This window comes from Mytilus californianus, unplaced genomic scaffold (genome assembly GCF_021869535.1).
Source record: "Mytilus californianus isolate M0D057914Y unplaced genomic scaffold, xbMytCali1.0.p SCAF_1, whole genome shotgun sequence".
Taxonomy (NCBI): domain Eukaryota; kingdom Metazoa; phylum Mollusca; class Bivalvia; order Mytilida; family Mytilidae; genus Mytilus; species Mytilus californianus.
Window position 1 is genome coordinate 99,042,447 of NW_026262581.1, and position 18,850 is coordinate 99,061,296.

General features: G+C 32.4%; 1 protein-coding gene and 1 long non-coding RNA gene across 2 annotated transcripts in view; both read left to right on the forward strand.

Moving 5' to 3' along the window:
• LOC127727337 (translation initiation factor eIF-2B subunit beta-like) overlaps positions 1-18,850 on the forward strand; it is a 65,082-nt gene that overhangs the window by 5,475 nt on the left and 40,757 nt on the right. Inside the window, exons 3-7 of the mRNA XM_052234760.1 lie at positions 87-206; positions 11,609-11,654; positions 12,615-12,674; positions 15,111-15,160; positions 15,449-15,545. Coding sequence (XP_052090720.1) covers positions 87-206; positions 11,609-11,654; positions 12,615-12,674; positions 15,111-15,160; positions 15,449-15,545 — 373 coding nt within the window. The remainder of the gene's footprint in view (positions 1-86; positions 207-11,608; positions 11,655-12,614; positions 12,675-15,110; positions 15,161-15,448; positions 15,546-18,850) is intronic.
• LOC127727594 (uncharacterized) lies at positions 246-9,445 on the forward strand. The gene is made up of 2 exons (XR_007993856.1): positions 246-3,106; positions 9,047-9,445. It is a non-coding gene; the product is annotated as an uncharacterized LOC127727594 (long non-coding RNA).

The following is an 18,850-nucleotide window of genomic DNA, read 5'->3' on the forward strand; positions in this document are numbered from 1 at the left end:
CTGTACATATGAAGGTACAAATGAACAATTCATGAAGCACATATTGCACTTGTCATGCTTATAGTAAAAACTATTATGTATTGCAGAGAATTGTTAGATAATGTAACTACCCATGGGAAGAGAATGATTTCAGCACAACCATCAGAGTCAGCAGTGGGCAATATGGTTAGGAGAATTCTTAAAATGATAAGAGAAGAATATGCCAGGTAGGATTTTATAGCATATATTCCGAAAGAACTGTGAGCTTTTGCCATCACTTGGCGTCCGTCGTCTGTCGTTGTCGGTCGTCGTCCGTCTGATGTTAACTATTTCAAACATCTTCTCCTCTGAAACTACTGAACCAATTCCAACCAAACTTAAGCTGTATGATGCTTAGGGTATCTAGAATAAAGTTTGTGTTTTATTTACTGTTTCTAAAAACATGGCCGCCATGGCTAAAAATAGAACATAGGGGTAAAATGCAGTTTTTGGCTTATATCTCAAAAACCAAAGCATTTAGAGCAAATCTGACATGGGGTTAAAGTGTTCATGAGGTGAAGTTCTATCAGCCCTGAAATTTTCAGTTCAATCTGATAACCCATTGTTGGGTTGCTGCCACTAAATTGGTAATTTTAAGGAAATTTTGCAGTTTTTATACGACCGCAAAAATTAAAAATTTTTTGGTCGTATATTGGTATGACGTTGGCGTCGTCGTCGTCGTCGTCGTCGTCGTCGTTGTCGTCGTCGTCGTCGTCGTCGTCCGGCGTCGTCCGGCGTCGTCCGAAGACACATTGGTTTTCGCACTCTAACTTTAGTTTAAGTGAATGGATCTCCATGAAATTTCACCATAAGGTTCAATACCACAAAAGGAAGGTTGGGATTGATTTTGGGGGTTATGGTACCAACAGTTAAGGAATTAGGGGCCAAAAAGGGGCCAAAAATAAGCATTTTTGTAACTTTCAGACAATAACTTGTGTGTAAGTGTATGGATCTCTCTGACATTGTACCACAAGGTTCCATATCACAAAGGGAAGGCTGTAATTGATTTTGGGGGTAATTGCCTCAAAATTTTAGGAATTAGGGGCCAAAAAAGGGGCAAAAAACAAGCATTTTTCTAGTTTCATGACAATAACTTGTGTGTAAGTGTTTGGATATTTCTGAAATTGTACTACAAGGTTCCATATCACAAAGGGAAAGCTGGAATTGAGTTTGGGGGTAATTGCCAGAAACGTTTAGGAATTGGGGGCCAAAAAGGGGCCAAAAATAAGCATTTTTCTAGTTTCCAGACAATAACTTGTGTTCAAGTGTATGGATCTCTCTGAAATTGTACTGCAAGGTATCATACCACAAAGGGAAGGCTGGGATTGAGTTTGGGGGTGATGAATCATAAGGGGGTTCAAAAAATTTGGGGGGGGGGGGGATTTTATTTTTTTTTATTTTTCTTTTTTTCCTTTTTTTTTTCTTTTAAAATTTTCCATTTTAAGTTGGTTATTTCTGATTTATATTTAAAAGCAAATAATAATGATATGGTAGGAGATACACACCAAACAGGATGTGTAAATTATTATATAATAAGTATTGTGCAATAGCAAGAAATTTTCAATTGCACAGTATTGCACAATAGCAAGAAATCTTCAATTGCACAGTATTGCGCAATAGCAAGAAATCTTCAATTTAACAGTATTGCGCAATAGCAAGAAATATCCAATAGCACAATATTGCGCAATAGCAAGAAATTGTCAATTGTACAGTATTGCGCAATAGCAAGAAATATTCAATTGCACAGTATTGTGCAAAAGAAGATACTTCGTATAAATTGCTTATTTCTTGATCAATTTTAATGGGGTTTTATTCTTGAATTCTTGGGGTTCTTTAATATGCTGAATCTAACCGTGTATTAAGTTTTTGGATTTTGGGCCCCGTTTTTAAATTGGTCCACATTGAGGTCCAAAGGGTCCAAAATTAAACTTTGTTTGATTTCATCAAAAATTGAATTATTGGGGTTCTTTGATATGCCGAATCTAACCGTGTATTTAGATTTTTAATTTTGGGTCCCGTTTTTTAAATTTGTCTACATTAAGGTCCAAAGGGTCCAAAATTAAACTTAGTTTGATTTTAACAAAAATTGAATTCTTAAGGTTCTTTGATATGCTGAATCTAAACATGTGTTTAGATTTTTGATTATGGGCCCAGTTTTCAAGTTGGTCCAAGTTGGGGTCCAAAATTAAACTTTGTTTGATTTCAACAAAAATTGAATATATGGGGTTCTTTGATATGCTGAATCTAAACATGTATTTAGATTTTAGATTTTTGGCCCAGTTTTCAAGTTGGTCCAAATTGGGGTCCAAAATTAAACTTTGTTTGATTTCAACAAAAATTGAATATATGGGGTTCTTTGATATGCTGAATCTTACCATGTATTTAGATTTTTTATTTGTGGACCCACTATCAAATTGGTTCATATTGAGGTCAAAAGGGTCCAAAATTAAACTTTGTTTGATTTCATCAAAAATTGAATTATTGGGGTTCTTTGATATGCCAAATCTAACCGTGTATTTAGATTTTTAATTTTGGGTCCTGTTTTTTAAATTGGTCTACATTAAGGTCCAAAGGGTCCAAAATTAAACTTAGTTTGATTTTAACAAAAATTGAATTTTTGGGGTTCTTTGATATGCTGAATCTAAACATGTGTTTAGATTTTTGATTATGGGACCAGTTTTCAAGTTGGTCCAAGTTGGGGTCCAAAATTAAACTTTGTTTGATTTCAACAAAAATTGAATATATGGGGTTCTTTGATATGCTGAATCTAAACATGTATTTAGATTTTAGATTTTTGGCCCAGTTTTCAAGTTGGTCCAAATTGGGGTCCAAAATTAAACTTTGTTTGATTTCAACAAAAATTGAATATATGGGGTTCTTTGATATGCTGAATCTTACCATGTATTTAGATTTTTTATTTGTGGGCCCGCTATCAAATTGGTTCATATTGAGGTCAAAAGGGTCCAAAATTAAACTTTGTTTGATTTCATCAAAAATTGAATTATTGGGGTTCTTTGATATGCCAAATCTAACTGTGTTTTTAGATTTTTAATTTTGGGTCCCGTTTTTTAAATTTGTCTACATTAAGGTCCAAAGGGTCCAAAATTAAACTTAGTTTGATTTTAACAAAAATTGAATTCTTAGGGTACTTTGATATGCTGAATCTAAACATGTGTTTAGATTTTTGATTATGGGACCAGTTTTCAAGTTTGTCCAAGTTGGGGTCCAAAATTAAACCTTGTTTGATTTCAACAAAAATTGAATATATGGGGTTCTTTGATATGCTGAATCTAACCATGTATTTTGATTTTGGACATTGGACCATAATAGGTAAATTAAAAAAAATGAAGTTCTTAGACCACATTCTTTCTGTGTCAGAAACCTATGCTGTGTCAAATATTTAATCACAATCCAAATTCAGAGCTGTATCAAGCTTGAATGTTGTGTCCATACTTGCCCCAACTGTTCAGGGTTCGACCTCTGCGGTCGTATCAAGCTGCGCCCAGCGAAGCATTTTATTGGTTATTATCTTGAATATTATTAATGATAAAGATAAACTGTGAACAGCAAAAATGTTCAGCAAGGTAAGATCTACAAATAAGATCAAAATTGTCAATTGACTCCTTAAGGAGTTATTGCCCTTTAAGGACAATTTTACACAATTTGTATATCATGTTTTCTAACTTTAAAAAATCTTCTTCTCTGAAACTGCTGAACCAATTCCAACCAAACTTAAGCTGAATGATTCTAAGGTACCTAGAATAAAGTTTGTGTTTTATTTTCTGTTTCGTAAAAAAACATGACAGCCATGGCTAAAAATAGAACGTAGGGGTAAAATGCAATTTTTGGCTGATATCTCAAAAACCAAAGCATTTAGAGCTAATCTGATGAGAGGTAAAAATGTTTGTTAGGCCAAGCTCTGTCAGCCCTGAAATTTTCAGATGAATCTAACAACCCATTGTTGGATTGCTGCCACTTAATTGGTAATTTTAAGGAAATTTTGCAGATTTTGGTTATTATCAGGCTCTTGAGAGCCTCTTGTTTATAAATTTCAGATTTACCGTTTCCGAGTTTTGGGGTTTTATTCATTAAAAAAGGGGGGATTTTCCAGTTTTCCGACAATAACTCAAGAATGCTTTCACCAACTTGCAAGAAATTTTGGTGAATTGTTTATATCTATTGCCATGAGCTCTCTTTTGGATTTTTATAAATTTTAGATTTAAGTTTCCGAGTTACAGGGTTTCATTCATAAAAAAAGGGGAATTTTCCAGTTTACGGACAATAACTAAAAAATGCTTTCAGCAGTTCTCATGAAACTTTGGTGAATTGTTTATATCTGTTGATGTAAGCTTCCTTTAGAATTTTATAAATGTTAGATTTTACATTTCTGAGTTTTGGGGTTTTATTCATTAAAAAAAGGGGGATTTTCCAGTTTTTGGACAATAACTCAAAAATGCTTTCAGCAGTTCTCATGAAACTTTGGTGAATTATTTATAGCTATTGATGTAATCTCCCTATTGATTTTCATAAATTTCAAATATGACATTGAGAAGAAATTGAACTTTATTTGTTTATAGTCTGACAACAGAGTACACAGTGTATTGCACAACAGCAAGAAATCTATATAACCAATTTCAAGTTCTTTGACTACATTTATTCAGAAATCTATAATATGTCAAATATTTAATTACAATCCAAATTCAGACCTGTATCAAGCTTGAATATTGTGTCCATTTTTGCCCCAACTATTCAGGGTTGGACCTCTGCGGGCGTATCCAGCTGCACTCAGCGAAGCAGTTTATTAAGCTATGCTATACAATAATGGGTTTTTGCATGAATATGGCTGAAAATTATCCCTCGTAGAATATGTATTGCACTCGCAGGCTCTTCCAATATAAAAATCTACTAGGGACAATATTCAGACAATAACCCTGTTGTGATATTCATGTACCATAGTTTATTTGCTGTGATAATAGTTTGCTATTTGTGAGTGGTTTGCTAGTATTGTACAATGACATTGCAGAACTTTTATGTTTAATGTGGTGGAATGTCTTTCTTTTTTTTTAGCTCACCTTGTTCGAAGGGCCATATGAGCTACGTTGTTCATAAACTTTTCATTAAAAATCTTCTCCCTTGGAACTTCTCAAATGGATTGGAACTAAAGTGTGTCTGCTTCATCTATAGGATGTCTACTATTAAGTTTTTGATTTTTGTCAAGCCTTCGACTTTGTCGAAAAAACGAGACATAGCGATCCTACATTCCGTCAGTGGCGTTGGCGGCAGCGTCCACAAATATTCACTCTGTGGTTAAAGTTTTTGAAATTTTAATAACTTTCTTAAACTATCCTGGATTTCTACCAAACTTGGAAAGAAGCTTGTTTATGATCATAAGATAGTATCCAGAAGTAAATTTTGTAAAAAAAAAATCCATTTTTTCCGTATTTTACTTATAAATGGACTTAGTTTTTCTGCCAGTTAACATTACATTCACTCTGTGGTTAAAGTTTTTAAGATTTTAACAACTTTCTTAAACTATCCTGGATTTGTACCAAACTTGGACAGAAGCTTGTTTATGATTAAAAGCTAGTATTGAGAAGGAAATTTTGTTAAAATTTTGTTCCATTTTTTCCGTATTTTACTTATAAATGGACTTAGTTTTTCTTCCAGTTAACATTACATACAGTCTGCAGTTTAAGTTTTTAAAACATTTATTAGATACATAAACTATCCTGGATTTTTACCAAACTTGGACAGAAGCTACTTACAAAATCAAAAGATAGTATAGAGAGGAATATTTTTATTAATTTTTTTCCTCATTTTTGTTGAGCCTGCGATTAACAGCAAAAGTAGGCGAGACACTGGGTTCCGATGAACCCTTACAAATTTTCTTATATGGTGATCAACTAACATGGCCACTGTGGCTAGAAATAGAACATAATGATCAAAGTGCAGTTTTTGGCTAATATCTTTAAACTGTATATATATGTAGCAATTATAGAAAAACTTACAAGGGTAAAAATGGTCAGCACAACAAGCTCTTTCTACTCTGAAATTTTTAGAAAAATCTGTCAACCTCACTGTTTCGAAGTTGAAAGTATTAATTTTTTTGAAAGTTTAGCAATATACTTTCCTAAGGCATTGGCCTCAAACCGGAAGTTGGACAGACTATCGCAAGTGTTCTACTCCTAGATAATGTAGTACTATTGTTTGAATACTAATTCTAGGAAGATGCTTTTGAAATTTTGAGTTACTTCTATATTGATTAGCTTACAGCTTGAATTAAAATGGACTGAATGTTCATTTTGAAAATGGCTATCACAAACACTACTTCGCGGATCTGCGCTGCGCGGAAATTAAAATCAATACACATCTACACGAGACACGGTTTCTACGTTATGCTTTTATCGGTATTCCCCAGACATGCGTGAGATCCATATATGTGTACCTCCTGACGGGAGTACAATAATCCCGGTTTCAGGGGTTTCCTCCCGCCCTCCGGTTGAAGAGAAAATAAATACCGTGTTTAAAATATTTCATGAATGAACATTTTTCGACGCTATTTTTACTACGATTGTTACAAATGTTTATTAAAGACGTAAAAGCCCCAGTGTATCGAAAGTAACCTAGTATCTCATCTCGGCCCATAACAGACTCAGACTATAACAACTTGGCCTATTACAAAATCGGACTATAACAAAATTAGTATATACTATTTGTTATTAATTCTCCCAAACAAAGTTTGGAGACTTATTGTTTTTGCTCAGTTCTTATTATTTTTCTTCTTGGGGTCTATTGATGGGTATTTTGAGGGGCCTACAGAAGGGAAGGATTTCCTAAAGAACCCTTTGGGATTTCATTTTTTTTAATTTTCAAATGACTATAACTTGAGAACAGTAAGTGATAGACACACACGGTCTTCAGTAATGATCACAGGACAATAAAACAAATCAAATAAAATATAGGTTGAGTCCCTGGGGTCACCCCACCCCCCTTCAATTTGAGAATGGGCTTTTATCTTGTAAACAGTCACCCCCAACCCCTAAACCATGTATATTCTTGAATGGGACAATAAAACAAATCAAATGAAATATAGGGGGAGTCCCTGGGGGTCACCCCATCCAATCCTGTTTGAGAACTTGTAAACGGTTGAGATCCCCACCCCTAAACCATATATATTCTTGTATGGGACAATAAAACAAATCAAATGAAATAAAGAGTCCCCTGAGAATCAACCCCCCCCCCTTTTTATAAGACTGCAAAAAATTATGAGATCGTATATTGGTAAGACGTTGGCGTCGTCGTTGTCCGTCATCGTCGTCCAAAGACACATTGGTTTTCGCACTCTAACTTTAGTTAAAGTCAATGGATCTCTATGAAATTTTACCATAAGGTTCAATACCACAAAAGGAAGGTTGGGATTGATTTTGGGGGTTATGGTACCAACAGTTAAGGAATTAGGGGCCAAAAAGGGGCCAAAAATAAGCATTTTTGTAACTTCCAGACATAACTTGTGTGTTAGTGTATGGATCTCTCTGACATTGTACCACAAGGTTCCATATCACAAAGGGAATGCTGGGATTGATTTTGGAGGTAATTGCCTCAAAATTTTAGGAATTAGTGGCCAAAAAAGGGGCAAAAAACTAGCATTTTTATATGGACAAATACTTTAGTACAAAACATAATTTAAAGCAGTGTAAGGGAGATAAATCAAATACATCATTTATATTACCTCCCTTACACTGCTTTTAAATTATGTATAAAGTAATGGTTAATGAACAATTAAGACAATTTAAAACAGTGTTAGGGAGGTAATCCACATACAACGTTTTGATTACTTCCCTTACACTGCTTTTAAATTATGTTTAAAGAAATGCATATTTATAAAGGAAGACCAGTAAAAATATCTGCAAATGTTGCATCTTTTTTTTTTACAAAAAAATCCATATGAAAGATTTGACACCATATTTTAAATTCTATTATAAAATAGATTAAGTTAGCACTATGGTAAATTTAAATGGGTAATTATGGTTGCAAATTCCATTGGAAATTTGAATTGAGATTATGACCATATCTTGAGGGAAAGAATTTTTTGGGGGGAATGGGGGGTTGGGGAGGGGTAAAAAGAAATTGTGGGGGGTAAATTTTTTCTCATTTCAGATTTCAGAAATTAAAAAGAATTATTCTTCAAATATTACTTTTTTTCAAATTTCAAATATTGAAAAATTTCAAGAAGTTATCTTAAATTGCACAGTATAGCACATTAGATTTGTAAAATCTTTGACCACATTTATTTATTTGTTATGCCAAATCTGACCGTGTATTTAGATTTTTAATTTTGGGTCCAGTTTTCAAATTGGTCTACATTAAGGTCCAAAGGGTCCAAAATTAAACTTAGTTTGATTTTAACAAAAATTGAATATATGGGGTTCTTTGATATGCTGAATCTAAACATGTATTTAGATTTTTGATTTTGGGCCCAGTTTTCAAGTTGGTCTAAATTGGTGGCCAAAATTAAACTTTGTTTGATTTCAACAAAAATTGAATATATGGGGTTCTTTGATATGCTGAATCTAACCATGTATTTAGATTTTTTTATTTGTGGACCCCGCTATCAAATTGGTTCATATTGAGGTCAAAAGGGTCCAAAATTAAACTTTGTTTGATTTCATCAAAAATTGAATTATTGGGGTTCTTTGATATGCCAAATCTAACCGTGTATTTAGATTTTTAATTTTGGGTCCAGTTTTCAAATTGGTCTACATTAAGGTCCAAAGGGTCCAAATTTAAACTTAGTTTGATTTTAACAAAAATTGAATATATGGGGTTCTTTGATATGCTGAATCTAAACATGTATTTAGATTTTTGATTTTGGGCCCAGTTTTCAAGTTGGTCTAAATTGGGGTCCAAAATTAAACTTTGTTTGATTTCAACAAAAATTGAATATATGGGGTCCTTTGATATGCCAAATCTAACCGTGTATTTAGATTTTTAATTTTGGGTCCCGTTTTTTAAATTGGTCTACATTAAGGTCCAGAGGGTCCAAAATTAAACTTAGTTTGATTTTAACAAAATTTGAATTCTTGGGGTTCTTTGATATGCTGAATCTAAACATGTGTTTAGATTTTTGATTATGGGCCCAGTTTTCAAGTTGGTCCAAGTTGGGGTCCAAAATTAAACTTTGTTTGATTTCAACAAAAATTGAATATATGGGGTTCTTTGATATGCTGAATCTAACCATGTTTTTTGATTTTTGGGCCCCGTTATCAAATTGGTTCACATTGAGGTCAAAAGGGTCCAAAATTAAACTTTGTTTGATTTCATCAAAAATTGAATTCTTTGGATTCTTTGATATGCCAAATCTAACCATGTATTTAGATTTTGGATATTGGACCATAATAGGTAAATTAAAAAATTTTAAGTTCTTAAACCACATTCATTCTGTGTCAGAAACCTATGCTGTGTCAAATATTTAATCACAATCCAAATTCAGAGCTGTATCAAACTTGAATGTTGTGTCCATACTTGCCCCAACTGTTCAGGGTTCGACCTCTGCGGTCGTATCAAGCTGCACCCAGCGGAGCATTTTATTGAGAACTTGTAAAGGGTCGAGATCCCCACCCCTAAACCATATATATTCCTGTTCATGATTTCAAGAAGATTTGAATGACATACAGGGTTAATCCCTAGGCGTCACTTATGCATATAGAAATTATCAAAATTTTACATGACAAACATATGAAAAAAGTGATTTTTGATAATTGCTGATGTGACAATGGTTTAGAGAAAAACACCAAAGCTGTGATTAAATACATATTTAAATAATACACATCTACAATCTATTTGAAATAATACACATCTACAACCTATTTGAAGTAATACACATCTACAACCTATTTGAAATAATACACATCTACAACCTATTTGAAATAATACACATCTACCGTTGCAAACTTTCCACAGGTGCTATCCAGCACTTTGATTTCAATTTTCATAGTTTTTGGCTGTTATGGTGAAAACTATAGAAGCTAGGTTAAAAGTGTAAATTGCAAATGATCTGTAAGACATGATCTATTTACCCTGAAAATTTCTGAAAAATCTGTTAAAAAGATTTGGAGTGATTGCCCCTGAAATAACATTTTTTTCCAATTTCAGTTTTTTGCAGTTATCTTGAAAACTGTTCTAGCTTCTCTGAAAATATCAGAAATTCTGACAACCCTTTTTGGAGATGTTACTCCTAAAATGTTGACTTTTAGTGTTTTTTGCAGTTTTGTCTGTTATCTTAAAAACTATATGAGCTACATGAAGGTTAAACACATGAAGAGCAATAATGATTAGCAACACTATAGCTAAGTATAACTAGTATGTACATATAAAGGTCCCCATTAGCAGACTGGTACTTTTTCACTAGGTGAGCAATACATGCACAAGTATTACTCTTGTCATATCCAGATTCTCATACAGCTACTCTTAGTGAGTAATAAAATTTTAGTTCTGGTAAACATTCTTTGAGTAGGAATTATTGCCATTTTTGTCTCGCCTTGACGGAGTCAAAAAGCGAGACATAGGTATGCTGTTTCCGGCGACGGCGACTGCGTCAACAATGTATTAGTTTGTGATTAGGTCTAGTTCATGGTGAACCACTAGTGGTAGGTCAATGATATTTGGTATGCAGTTGAATTAGCATTGGCACATCTAATTACCATGAAGATTATTTGGCCCTGCCCTCTCAGTCAAGGTCTATTGACTTTGAAACTTTTCATAGTTTACATGTATTAGTTTGTGATTACCGGTAGGTCAATTTATGGGGAACCACTAGTGGTAGGTCAATGATATTTGGTATGCAGTTGTATAAGCATTGGCATATCTCATTTCCATGGAGATTATTTGGCTCCGCCCCCTTAGTCATGGTCAATAGACTTTGAAAATTTTGCTAAGTTAACATGTATTAGTTTGTGATTAGGTCAGTTCAAGGGGAACCATTAGTGGTAGGCCAATGTTAATTGGTGTTCAGTTGTATAAGCATTAGCACATCTCATTTCCATGGAGAATATTTGGCCCCGCCCCCTCAGTCATGGTCTATTGACTTTGAAACTTTTGCTTAGTTTACATGTATTAGTTTGTGATTAGATCAGGTTAAGATGAACTGCTAATGTTAAGTCAATGATATTTGGTATGCAAATTTATTATCATTTGCAAGTATCGTTTCCATGGAGATTATATAGCCCACCCCTGATCATGGTTCATTGACTTTGAAACTTTTACACAGTTTACAAGTTAATGTTTGTGTTTAGGTTTTTTTAAAGGGAACGACATATAATAAGTCAATGGTATTTGGTATGCAGTTGTATTAGCATTGGCACATCTCATTCCATGGAGATTGTTAAGCCATGTACCTTCAGTCATGGTTCATCGACTTTGAATATTTGCATAACTTAAATGTTAAAGTATTGCTATTTTAATGTCAACATTTGCATTATCAAAATTACAAAAAGGTGAGACATATCTCTGTGATAACAGTTTATTATTGATATTACCCCGGTGATGGCTATTTTTTTTTGTAAGTTCATGAAATTTTATTTCATTTTGACAGTGCTTTAAAGGGTTCTGAAGAAGCTGATCCACAAGAATCTCTACATGTAAGTCATATGAGTATTATTGAGTATTATTTTTGATATAAATTGATAATTAAATATTTTTGGCCAGCATGGCCAGTGAGACATTTTGATCTACTGTAGATTCATTTATATTCATGGGGTAATAGTTTTTGTGGATTTTATTGGTATAGCAATCACAAATATTAGTGATCATCAAAATCATAAATGTAACTTGTTCAGCGAAATCACTTTTATAAGTGTTCAGAGAAATCACAAATTTCCCATAGGTTTGAGTGCAGAATTTGTCAAAACCACAAACTAGGTAACCATGATTTTTTTTTTTTTACTTCACGATCAAAGAATTTTGGTCCCCATGAAAATAAAATGAATCCACAGTATATTGATACTATACAGTTCCACACATATAGCTTAATGCAAAATTGTTAACAAAACAACAGACATAAGTGTAACACACTCAACCAACAAGTGCAAAGGATAGATTTCTTTGTAGTGTTTTGTAGACGGTTGTTTGTCTTTTAAGCTTTTCATTGTCTGTCTTTCCACGACTTATAATTGTTTATTGTTCCTTTTGTATCTTTTCCCTTTTTTTACAAAGTTGATGTTTTTGTAGTTTTAAATCTTATATTTTCAGTGAATATAATTATATATTTTTTTCAATAAATGAGTACAGCATAACTTTCATTGATGACCAAGTAAAATTTTATGAAAAATTTCAGTAAAATTTTTGGAAACTATTTAAGCTTTGTTAACACATAATTTATTCTACCAGATACATGTTTTACCAACCCTACAAGACCTTCATGTGTAGTAGAAGATATCTGTTATGAAAGTGCAAGAAAACTGATTACACCCAAACAATGTATTTCTAAACATCATGGTTGATTCAGTATACTCCAGTTGACCCAACTTCATGATATCTACAAAAAATTAGGTCTAAACTAAAGTCTCTTATAATTCATTCATTTTTTTTTTTTCATGTAGAAATTATTATCAGCAGAAGGACAAAAAGAAGACTATGGTCAGTCTGTGCCAAATCTCAAGGTATGTTTGTCACGAAAATTAATTCTTCTTCATTATATTTCACCTGTTTAACAGTTAGATAAGTATCCTTGAAAAATAAAATGTAAATAGGTGGGAGTAGAGAGACATCTTCCAACAATACCAGTTCACCAGAAATAGGTATTTAGAGCTAACGATGTAGTTTTCAAAGGTGGACCAGCAATCATACTAGATGGCAAGCTTGAAATCACTTAGAAACAAGCTGTGAAAAAAAATCAAAGGTCGTACATTAACACCAAATTCTACATAGACAAAAAACATAAACATAGACAGATGCATGTACAGTGAGTCATGGAAGAAAAAATTGTCTTGTGGCAGACACAGAAATATAAATGCTAATTTTTGGTCACATATTTCGATATCGACTGAAAAAATTTGGCAAAGGAATCTTGAAAGTACAGAGATGGTGATCTCCTTTCAGAATAAAATTGGAACCCTCCAGAAACATTGTGAAAAGTATGGGTATTTCAGCATAAATTTTTCAAACAATAATCATTATAGGTATTTCAGTATTTGATACCTTATAAAAAATTTGGATATTTAAGTACCGGTATATTTTATATAAAATAGTAGTATGTCAGTAGAATTTTTTTTATTTAGTAATAAGTATTTGTATTTCAGTATCTTTAATACCAATGTTCTCCAAATGCTTATATATTTAAGTGTAACTTTTACCATGGTACTATTTGAATAGATTTTATGATAACCTATCATTGATAGGATTTATTATAAATGTGGTGCTATAATTTTAGGGAAACAGTGCTATTTCAAAAATCAAGGTGCTATTTGAAGATACTGGGGAGAACATTTATATCTATTCACTTACTAATAAGTATAGGTGTTTCAGTATATTTGATTTACTTCACAATAGAAATAACTACAGTCAAACCTGCCTTAACAGTCTAACCATGTCAGAGGTCACCGAATTTACACAATTGTCAATTTAACTTTTAACAATTGTCATTTTAATATTTTTAACTACCAAAATAATCATGATGAAAAATATATGTTCAGTATCAAAGTCCAAACGAATATCGGAAACCATTTTCAGCTGAGATCTAGCAAAAGGTGAATCTGTGATTCTTCATGTTCCCCTCCCTTCAGTTTCCATTGAAAACCTTATCACCAACTTATTTCTCCATGAATATATACATATAACCAATGTTTTCTTCAAATTTACAGTGCTGGAATCAGCCATTTTTGTCGAGCCTTCGACTTTAGTCGAAAAAGCGAGACATAGCGATCCTACATTCCGTCGGCGGCGTCATCGTCGTCGTTGTCGTCGGCGGCGTCCACAAATATTCACTCTGTGGTTAAAGTTTTTGAAATTTTAATAACTTTCTTAAACTATCCTGGATTTCTACCAAGCTTGGACAGAAGCTGGTTCATGATCATAAGATAGTATCCAGAAGTAAATTTTGTAAAAATAAAATTCCATTTTTTCCGTATTTTACTTATAAATGGACTTAGTTTTTCTGCCAGGAAACAACACATTCACTCTGTGGTTAAAGTTTTTAAAATTTTAATAACTTTCTTATACTATTTTGGATTTGTACCAAACTTGGACAGAAGCTTGTTTATGATCAAAAGCTAGTATCTAGAAGGAAATTTTGTAAAAAAATAAATCCATTTTTTCAGTATTTTACTTTTAAATGGACTTAGATTTTCTGCCAGGAAACAACACATTCACTCTGTGGTTAAAGTTTTTAAAATTTTAATAACTTTCTTATACTATTTTGGATTTGTACCAAACTTGGACAGAAGCTTGTTTATGATCAAATGCTAGTATCTAGAAGGAAATTTTGTTTTCTTCCAGTTAACATTACATTCAGTCTGCAGTTAAAGTTTTTAAACATTTATTAGATTCATAAACTATCCTGGATTTTTACCAAACTTAGACAGAAGCTTCTTACAATCAAAAGATAGTATCAAGAGGAATATTTTTATTGATTTACTTCCTCATTTTTGTTGAGCCTGCGATTAACAGAAAAAGTAGGCGAGACACTGGGTTCCGCGGAACCCTTACGAATTTTTTTATATCACTGCTCGGAAGAACGACGACTCTGCTGATTGAAAACACTAAAACAATTTGCCCTGATCCATGCAAGGGGCGATGAGGGAATTGGAATTGGAATTTTTCGGAACCTCGTTTTATTTGTCTTTTGATACTTCCCAAAAGTGACTGCTTAATACAGGTTTGTCTGTATTTCAGTTTATTTTATTCACATGGTGAATATAATATGTTTGGGTATTTCATTCAGGTATTAATAAACATAAGTATTTCATTATATTTCGTTCACTTGGTGATATTATGTGTAAGTATGTCATTTTGTTTTATTTTTTTGGTAATAAGAATGAGTTTTTTCAGTATTAATAATAATAAGCATGGTTGATTCAGTATATTCTATTTAATTTCAGGCAACTGTGATAGAGGCTGTTAATGAATTAAAGACTGAATTAGAAAATAGGTTTGTTTACTATTTTTCTCTATATCAATTATTATTTTATTGTTTTACAATAATTATATAATTATTTGAAATAAATTAAGACCTTTTTAGTGCAATAAAACAATTACACTAAAGTTTATTTATGTCTATGTTTTTAAACATAAAATGAATATTATATAACACATGAAAAGAGATATAAGGAATTGTCAAACATAGTACTTGAAATGATATAAAAAAAACATTTCACTTCTAAAATTGTGTTGTTGGAGGTGACATTGATAAAGAATTTTAAAGATGTTTTTATTTCAGTGCGGATAATATAGCTGGACAAGCCTTAGAACATATACACTCCAATGAAGTAATATTAACAGCGGGAAAATCAAAAACTGTAGAGGCATTTCTCAAGGTAATTGGAAAGAAAACTCAAACATGGATATATATATATATGTAACATTATGTATGCATTTGTTGAAATCCTTCTGAATTAATTTAACATATTTTCTCAGATATAGATAAAAGGAAATTTTATATCCATATTGTAATAATTTAATTTTGGATGTAACATGTCTTCTGATTGGCTGAAAGTGTTTTGTCTATCAGCTCATAGACATAATTTTGTCATGTGACCGTGACGTCACCAATGTTTTTTTCAAAATTTACTCCTTAAAAATGGAATTTAGAATTAAATTATAAGGAATGACTGTAATATTTTTTCTGTCTATTCGAAATAACCTAAAAAAATGTGGTGCACACTTTTGAATAACCCGCTGCGCGGGTTATTCAGTGTGCACCACATTTTTGATGTTATTTCTTCATAGACAGAAAAAATACTACAGTCATTCCTTAACAAAATAAAATTCTCTGAAATTTGGTAACTTTTTTTTACATTTTAACGTCAGAGATAGAAAAAAGTAAAAAATAAAAATTTGGTTATGGATGTTTAAAAAGCTTATGATAAGGTTTTGTTGTCACATTTTTTTGTTGTTGTTGCTCAAAACTTGATGACTTTCTAGGAGGAAATAAATCACTTCCGTTAAAGTGAACATGCATGGTGGGTAATCTATGTCGAGCCTGCGACATTTATGTCGTGAAAGCGAGACATAGTGATCCTAGATTCCGTCAGCGGTGTCAACATTTAGGTTAGGTCTGTAGTTAAAGTTTTTTTAGACATCAATAACTTAATCAAATCTTCATTGAATCTTATGAAATTTGGACAGAAACTTGTTTATGACCAAAATACAGTATCCCGAGCAAAATTTTGAAAATATTTATTTTCATTTTTATACGACTGCAAAAAAATTTTGCCGTCATATATTGGTATGACGTTGGAATCGTCGTCGTCGTCGTCCGAAGACACATTGGTTTTCGCACAATAACTTAAGTTTAAGTGAATTGATCTCTATGAAATTTTGCCATAAGGTTCAATACCACAAAAGGAAGGTTGGGATTGATTTTGGGGGTTATGGTACCAACAGTTAAGGAATTAGGGGCCAAAAAGGGGCCAAAAATAAGCATTTTTATACGACCGCAAAAAATTTTGTGGTCGTATATTGGTATGAAGTTGGTGTCGTCGTCGTCGTTGTCGTCCAGCGTCGTCGTCGTCCGGCGTCGTCGTCCGAAGACACATTGGTTTTCGCACTCTAACTTTAGTTTAAGTGAATGGATCTTTTTGAAATTTGACCATAAGGTTAAATACCACAAAAGGAAGGTTGGGATTGATTTTGGGGGTTAAGGTACCAACAGTTAAGGAATTAGGGGCCAAAAATAAGCATTTTCTAGTTTCCAGGCAATAACTGTGGAACGGTGTATGGATCTCTCTGAAATTATACTACAAGTTTCCATACCACAAAGGGATGGTTAGGATTTGCTTTGGGGGGTTATGGCTCAAACCGTTTAGGAATTAGGGGCAAAAAAGGGGGAAAAACAAGGTTGTCCTGGTTAATGGACAAATATATTAGTACAAAACACAATTTAAAGCAGTGTAAGGGAGATAAATCAAATACATCATTGAAATTATCTCCCTTACACTGCTTTTAAATTATGTATAAAGTAATGGTTAATGAACAATACAGATAATTTAAAACAGTGTAAGGGAGGTAATCCAAATACAACATTTTGGTTACTTCCCTTACACTGCTTTTAAATTATGTTTAAAGAAATGCATATTTATAAAGGAAGACCAGTAAAAATATCTGCAAATGTTGCATCTTTTTTTTTTACAAAAAAATCCAGATGAATGATTTGACACTATATTTTGAATTCTATTATAAAATAGATTAAGTTAGCACTATGGTAAATTTAAATGGGTAATTATGGTTGCCAACTCCATTGGAAATTTGAATTGAGATTATGACCATATCTTGAAGGAAAGAATTTTTTAAGGGAAAAAAAGGGGGGGGGGGATAAAAAGAAATTGTTGGGGGGCAATTTTTTCTCATTTCAGATTTCAGAAATTAAAAAGAATTATTCCTCAAATATTATTTTTTTTTCAAATTTCAAATATTGAAAAATTTCAAGAAGTAATCTTTAATTGCACAGTATGGCGCATTAGATTTGTAAAATCTTTGATCACATTTATTTATTTGTTATGCCGAATCTAACAGTGTATTTAGATTTTTAATTTTGGGTCCAGTTTTCAAATTGGTCTACATTAAGGTCCAAAGGGTCCAAAATTAAACTTTGTTTGATTGTAGCAAAAATTGAATACATGAGGTTCTTTGATATGCTGAATCTAAACATGTATTTAGATTTTTTGATTTTTGGCCCAGTTTTCAATTTGGTCCAAATTGGGGTCCAAAATTAAACTTTGTTTGATTTCAACAAAAATTGAATATATTGGGTTCTTTGATATGCTGAATCTAACCATGTATTTAGATTTTTTATTTGTGGACCCCGTTATCAAATTGGTTCATATTGAGGTCAAAAGGGTCCAAAATTAAACTTTGTTTGATTTCATCTAAAATTGAATTATTGGGGTTCTTTGATATTCCAAATCTAACCGTGTATTTAGATTTTTAATTTTGGGTCCTGTTTTTTAAATTGGTCTACATTAAGGTCCAAAGGGTCCAAAATTAAACTTAGTTTGATTTTAACAAAAATTGAATTCTTGGGGTTCTTTGATATGCTGAATCTAAACATATGTTTAGATTTTTGATTATGGGCCCAGTTTTCAAGTTGGTCCAAGAAAGGGTCCAGTATTTAAACTTTGTTTGATTTCAACAAAAATTGAATATATGGGGTTCTTTGATATGCTGAATCTAAACATGTATTTAGATTTATGATTATGGGCCCAGTTTTAAAGTTGGTCCAAATTGAGGTCCAAAATTAAACTTTGTTTGATTTCATCAAAAATTGAATTATTGGGGTTCTTTGATATGCCAAATCTAACCGTGTTTTTAGATTTTTAATTTGGGTCCCGTTTTTTAAATTGGTCTTCATTGAGGTCCAAAGGGTCCAAAATTAAACTTAGTTTGATTTTAACAAAAATTGAATTCTTGGGGTTCTTTGATATGCTGAATCTAAACATGTGTTTAGATTTTTGATTATGGGCCCAGTTTTCAAGTTGGTCCAAGTTGGGGTCCAAAATTAAACTTTTTTTGATTTCAACAAAAATTGAATATATGGGGTTCTTTGATATGCTGAATCTTACCATGTATTTAGATTTTTTATTTGTGGGCCCCGCTATCAAATTGGTTCATATTGAGGTCAAAA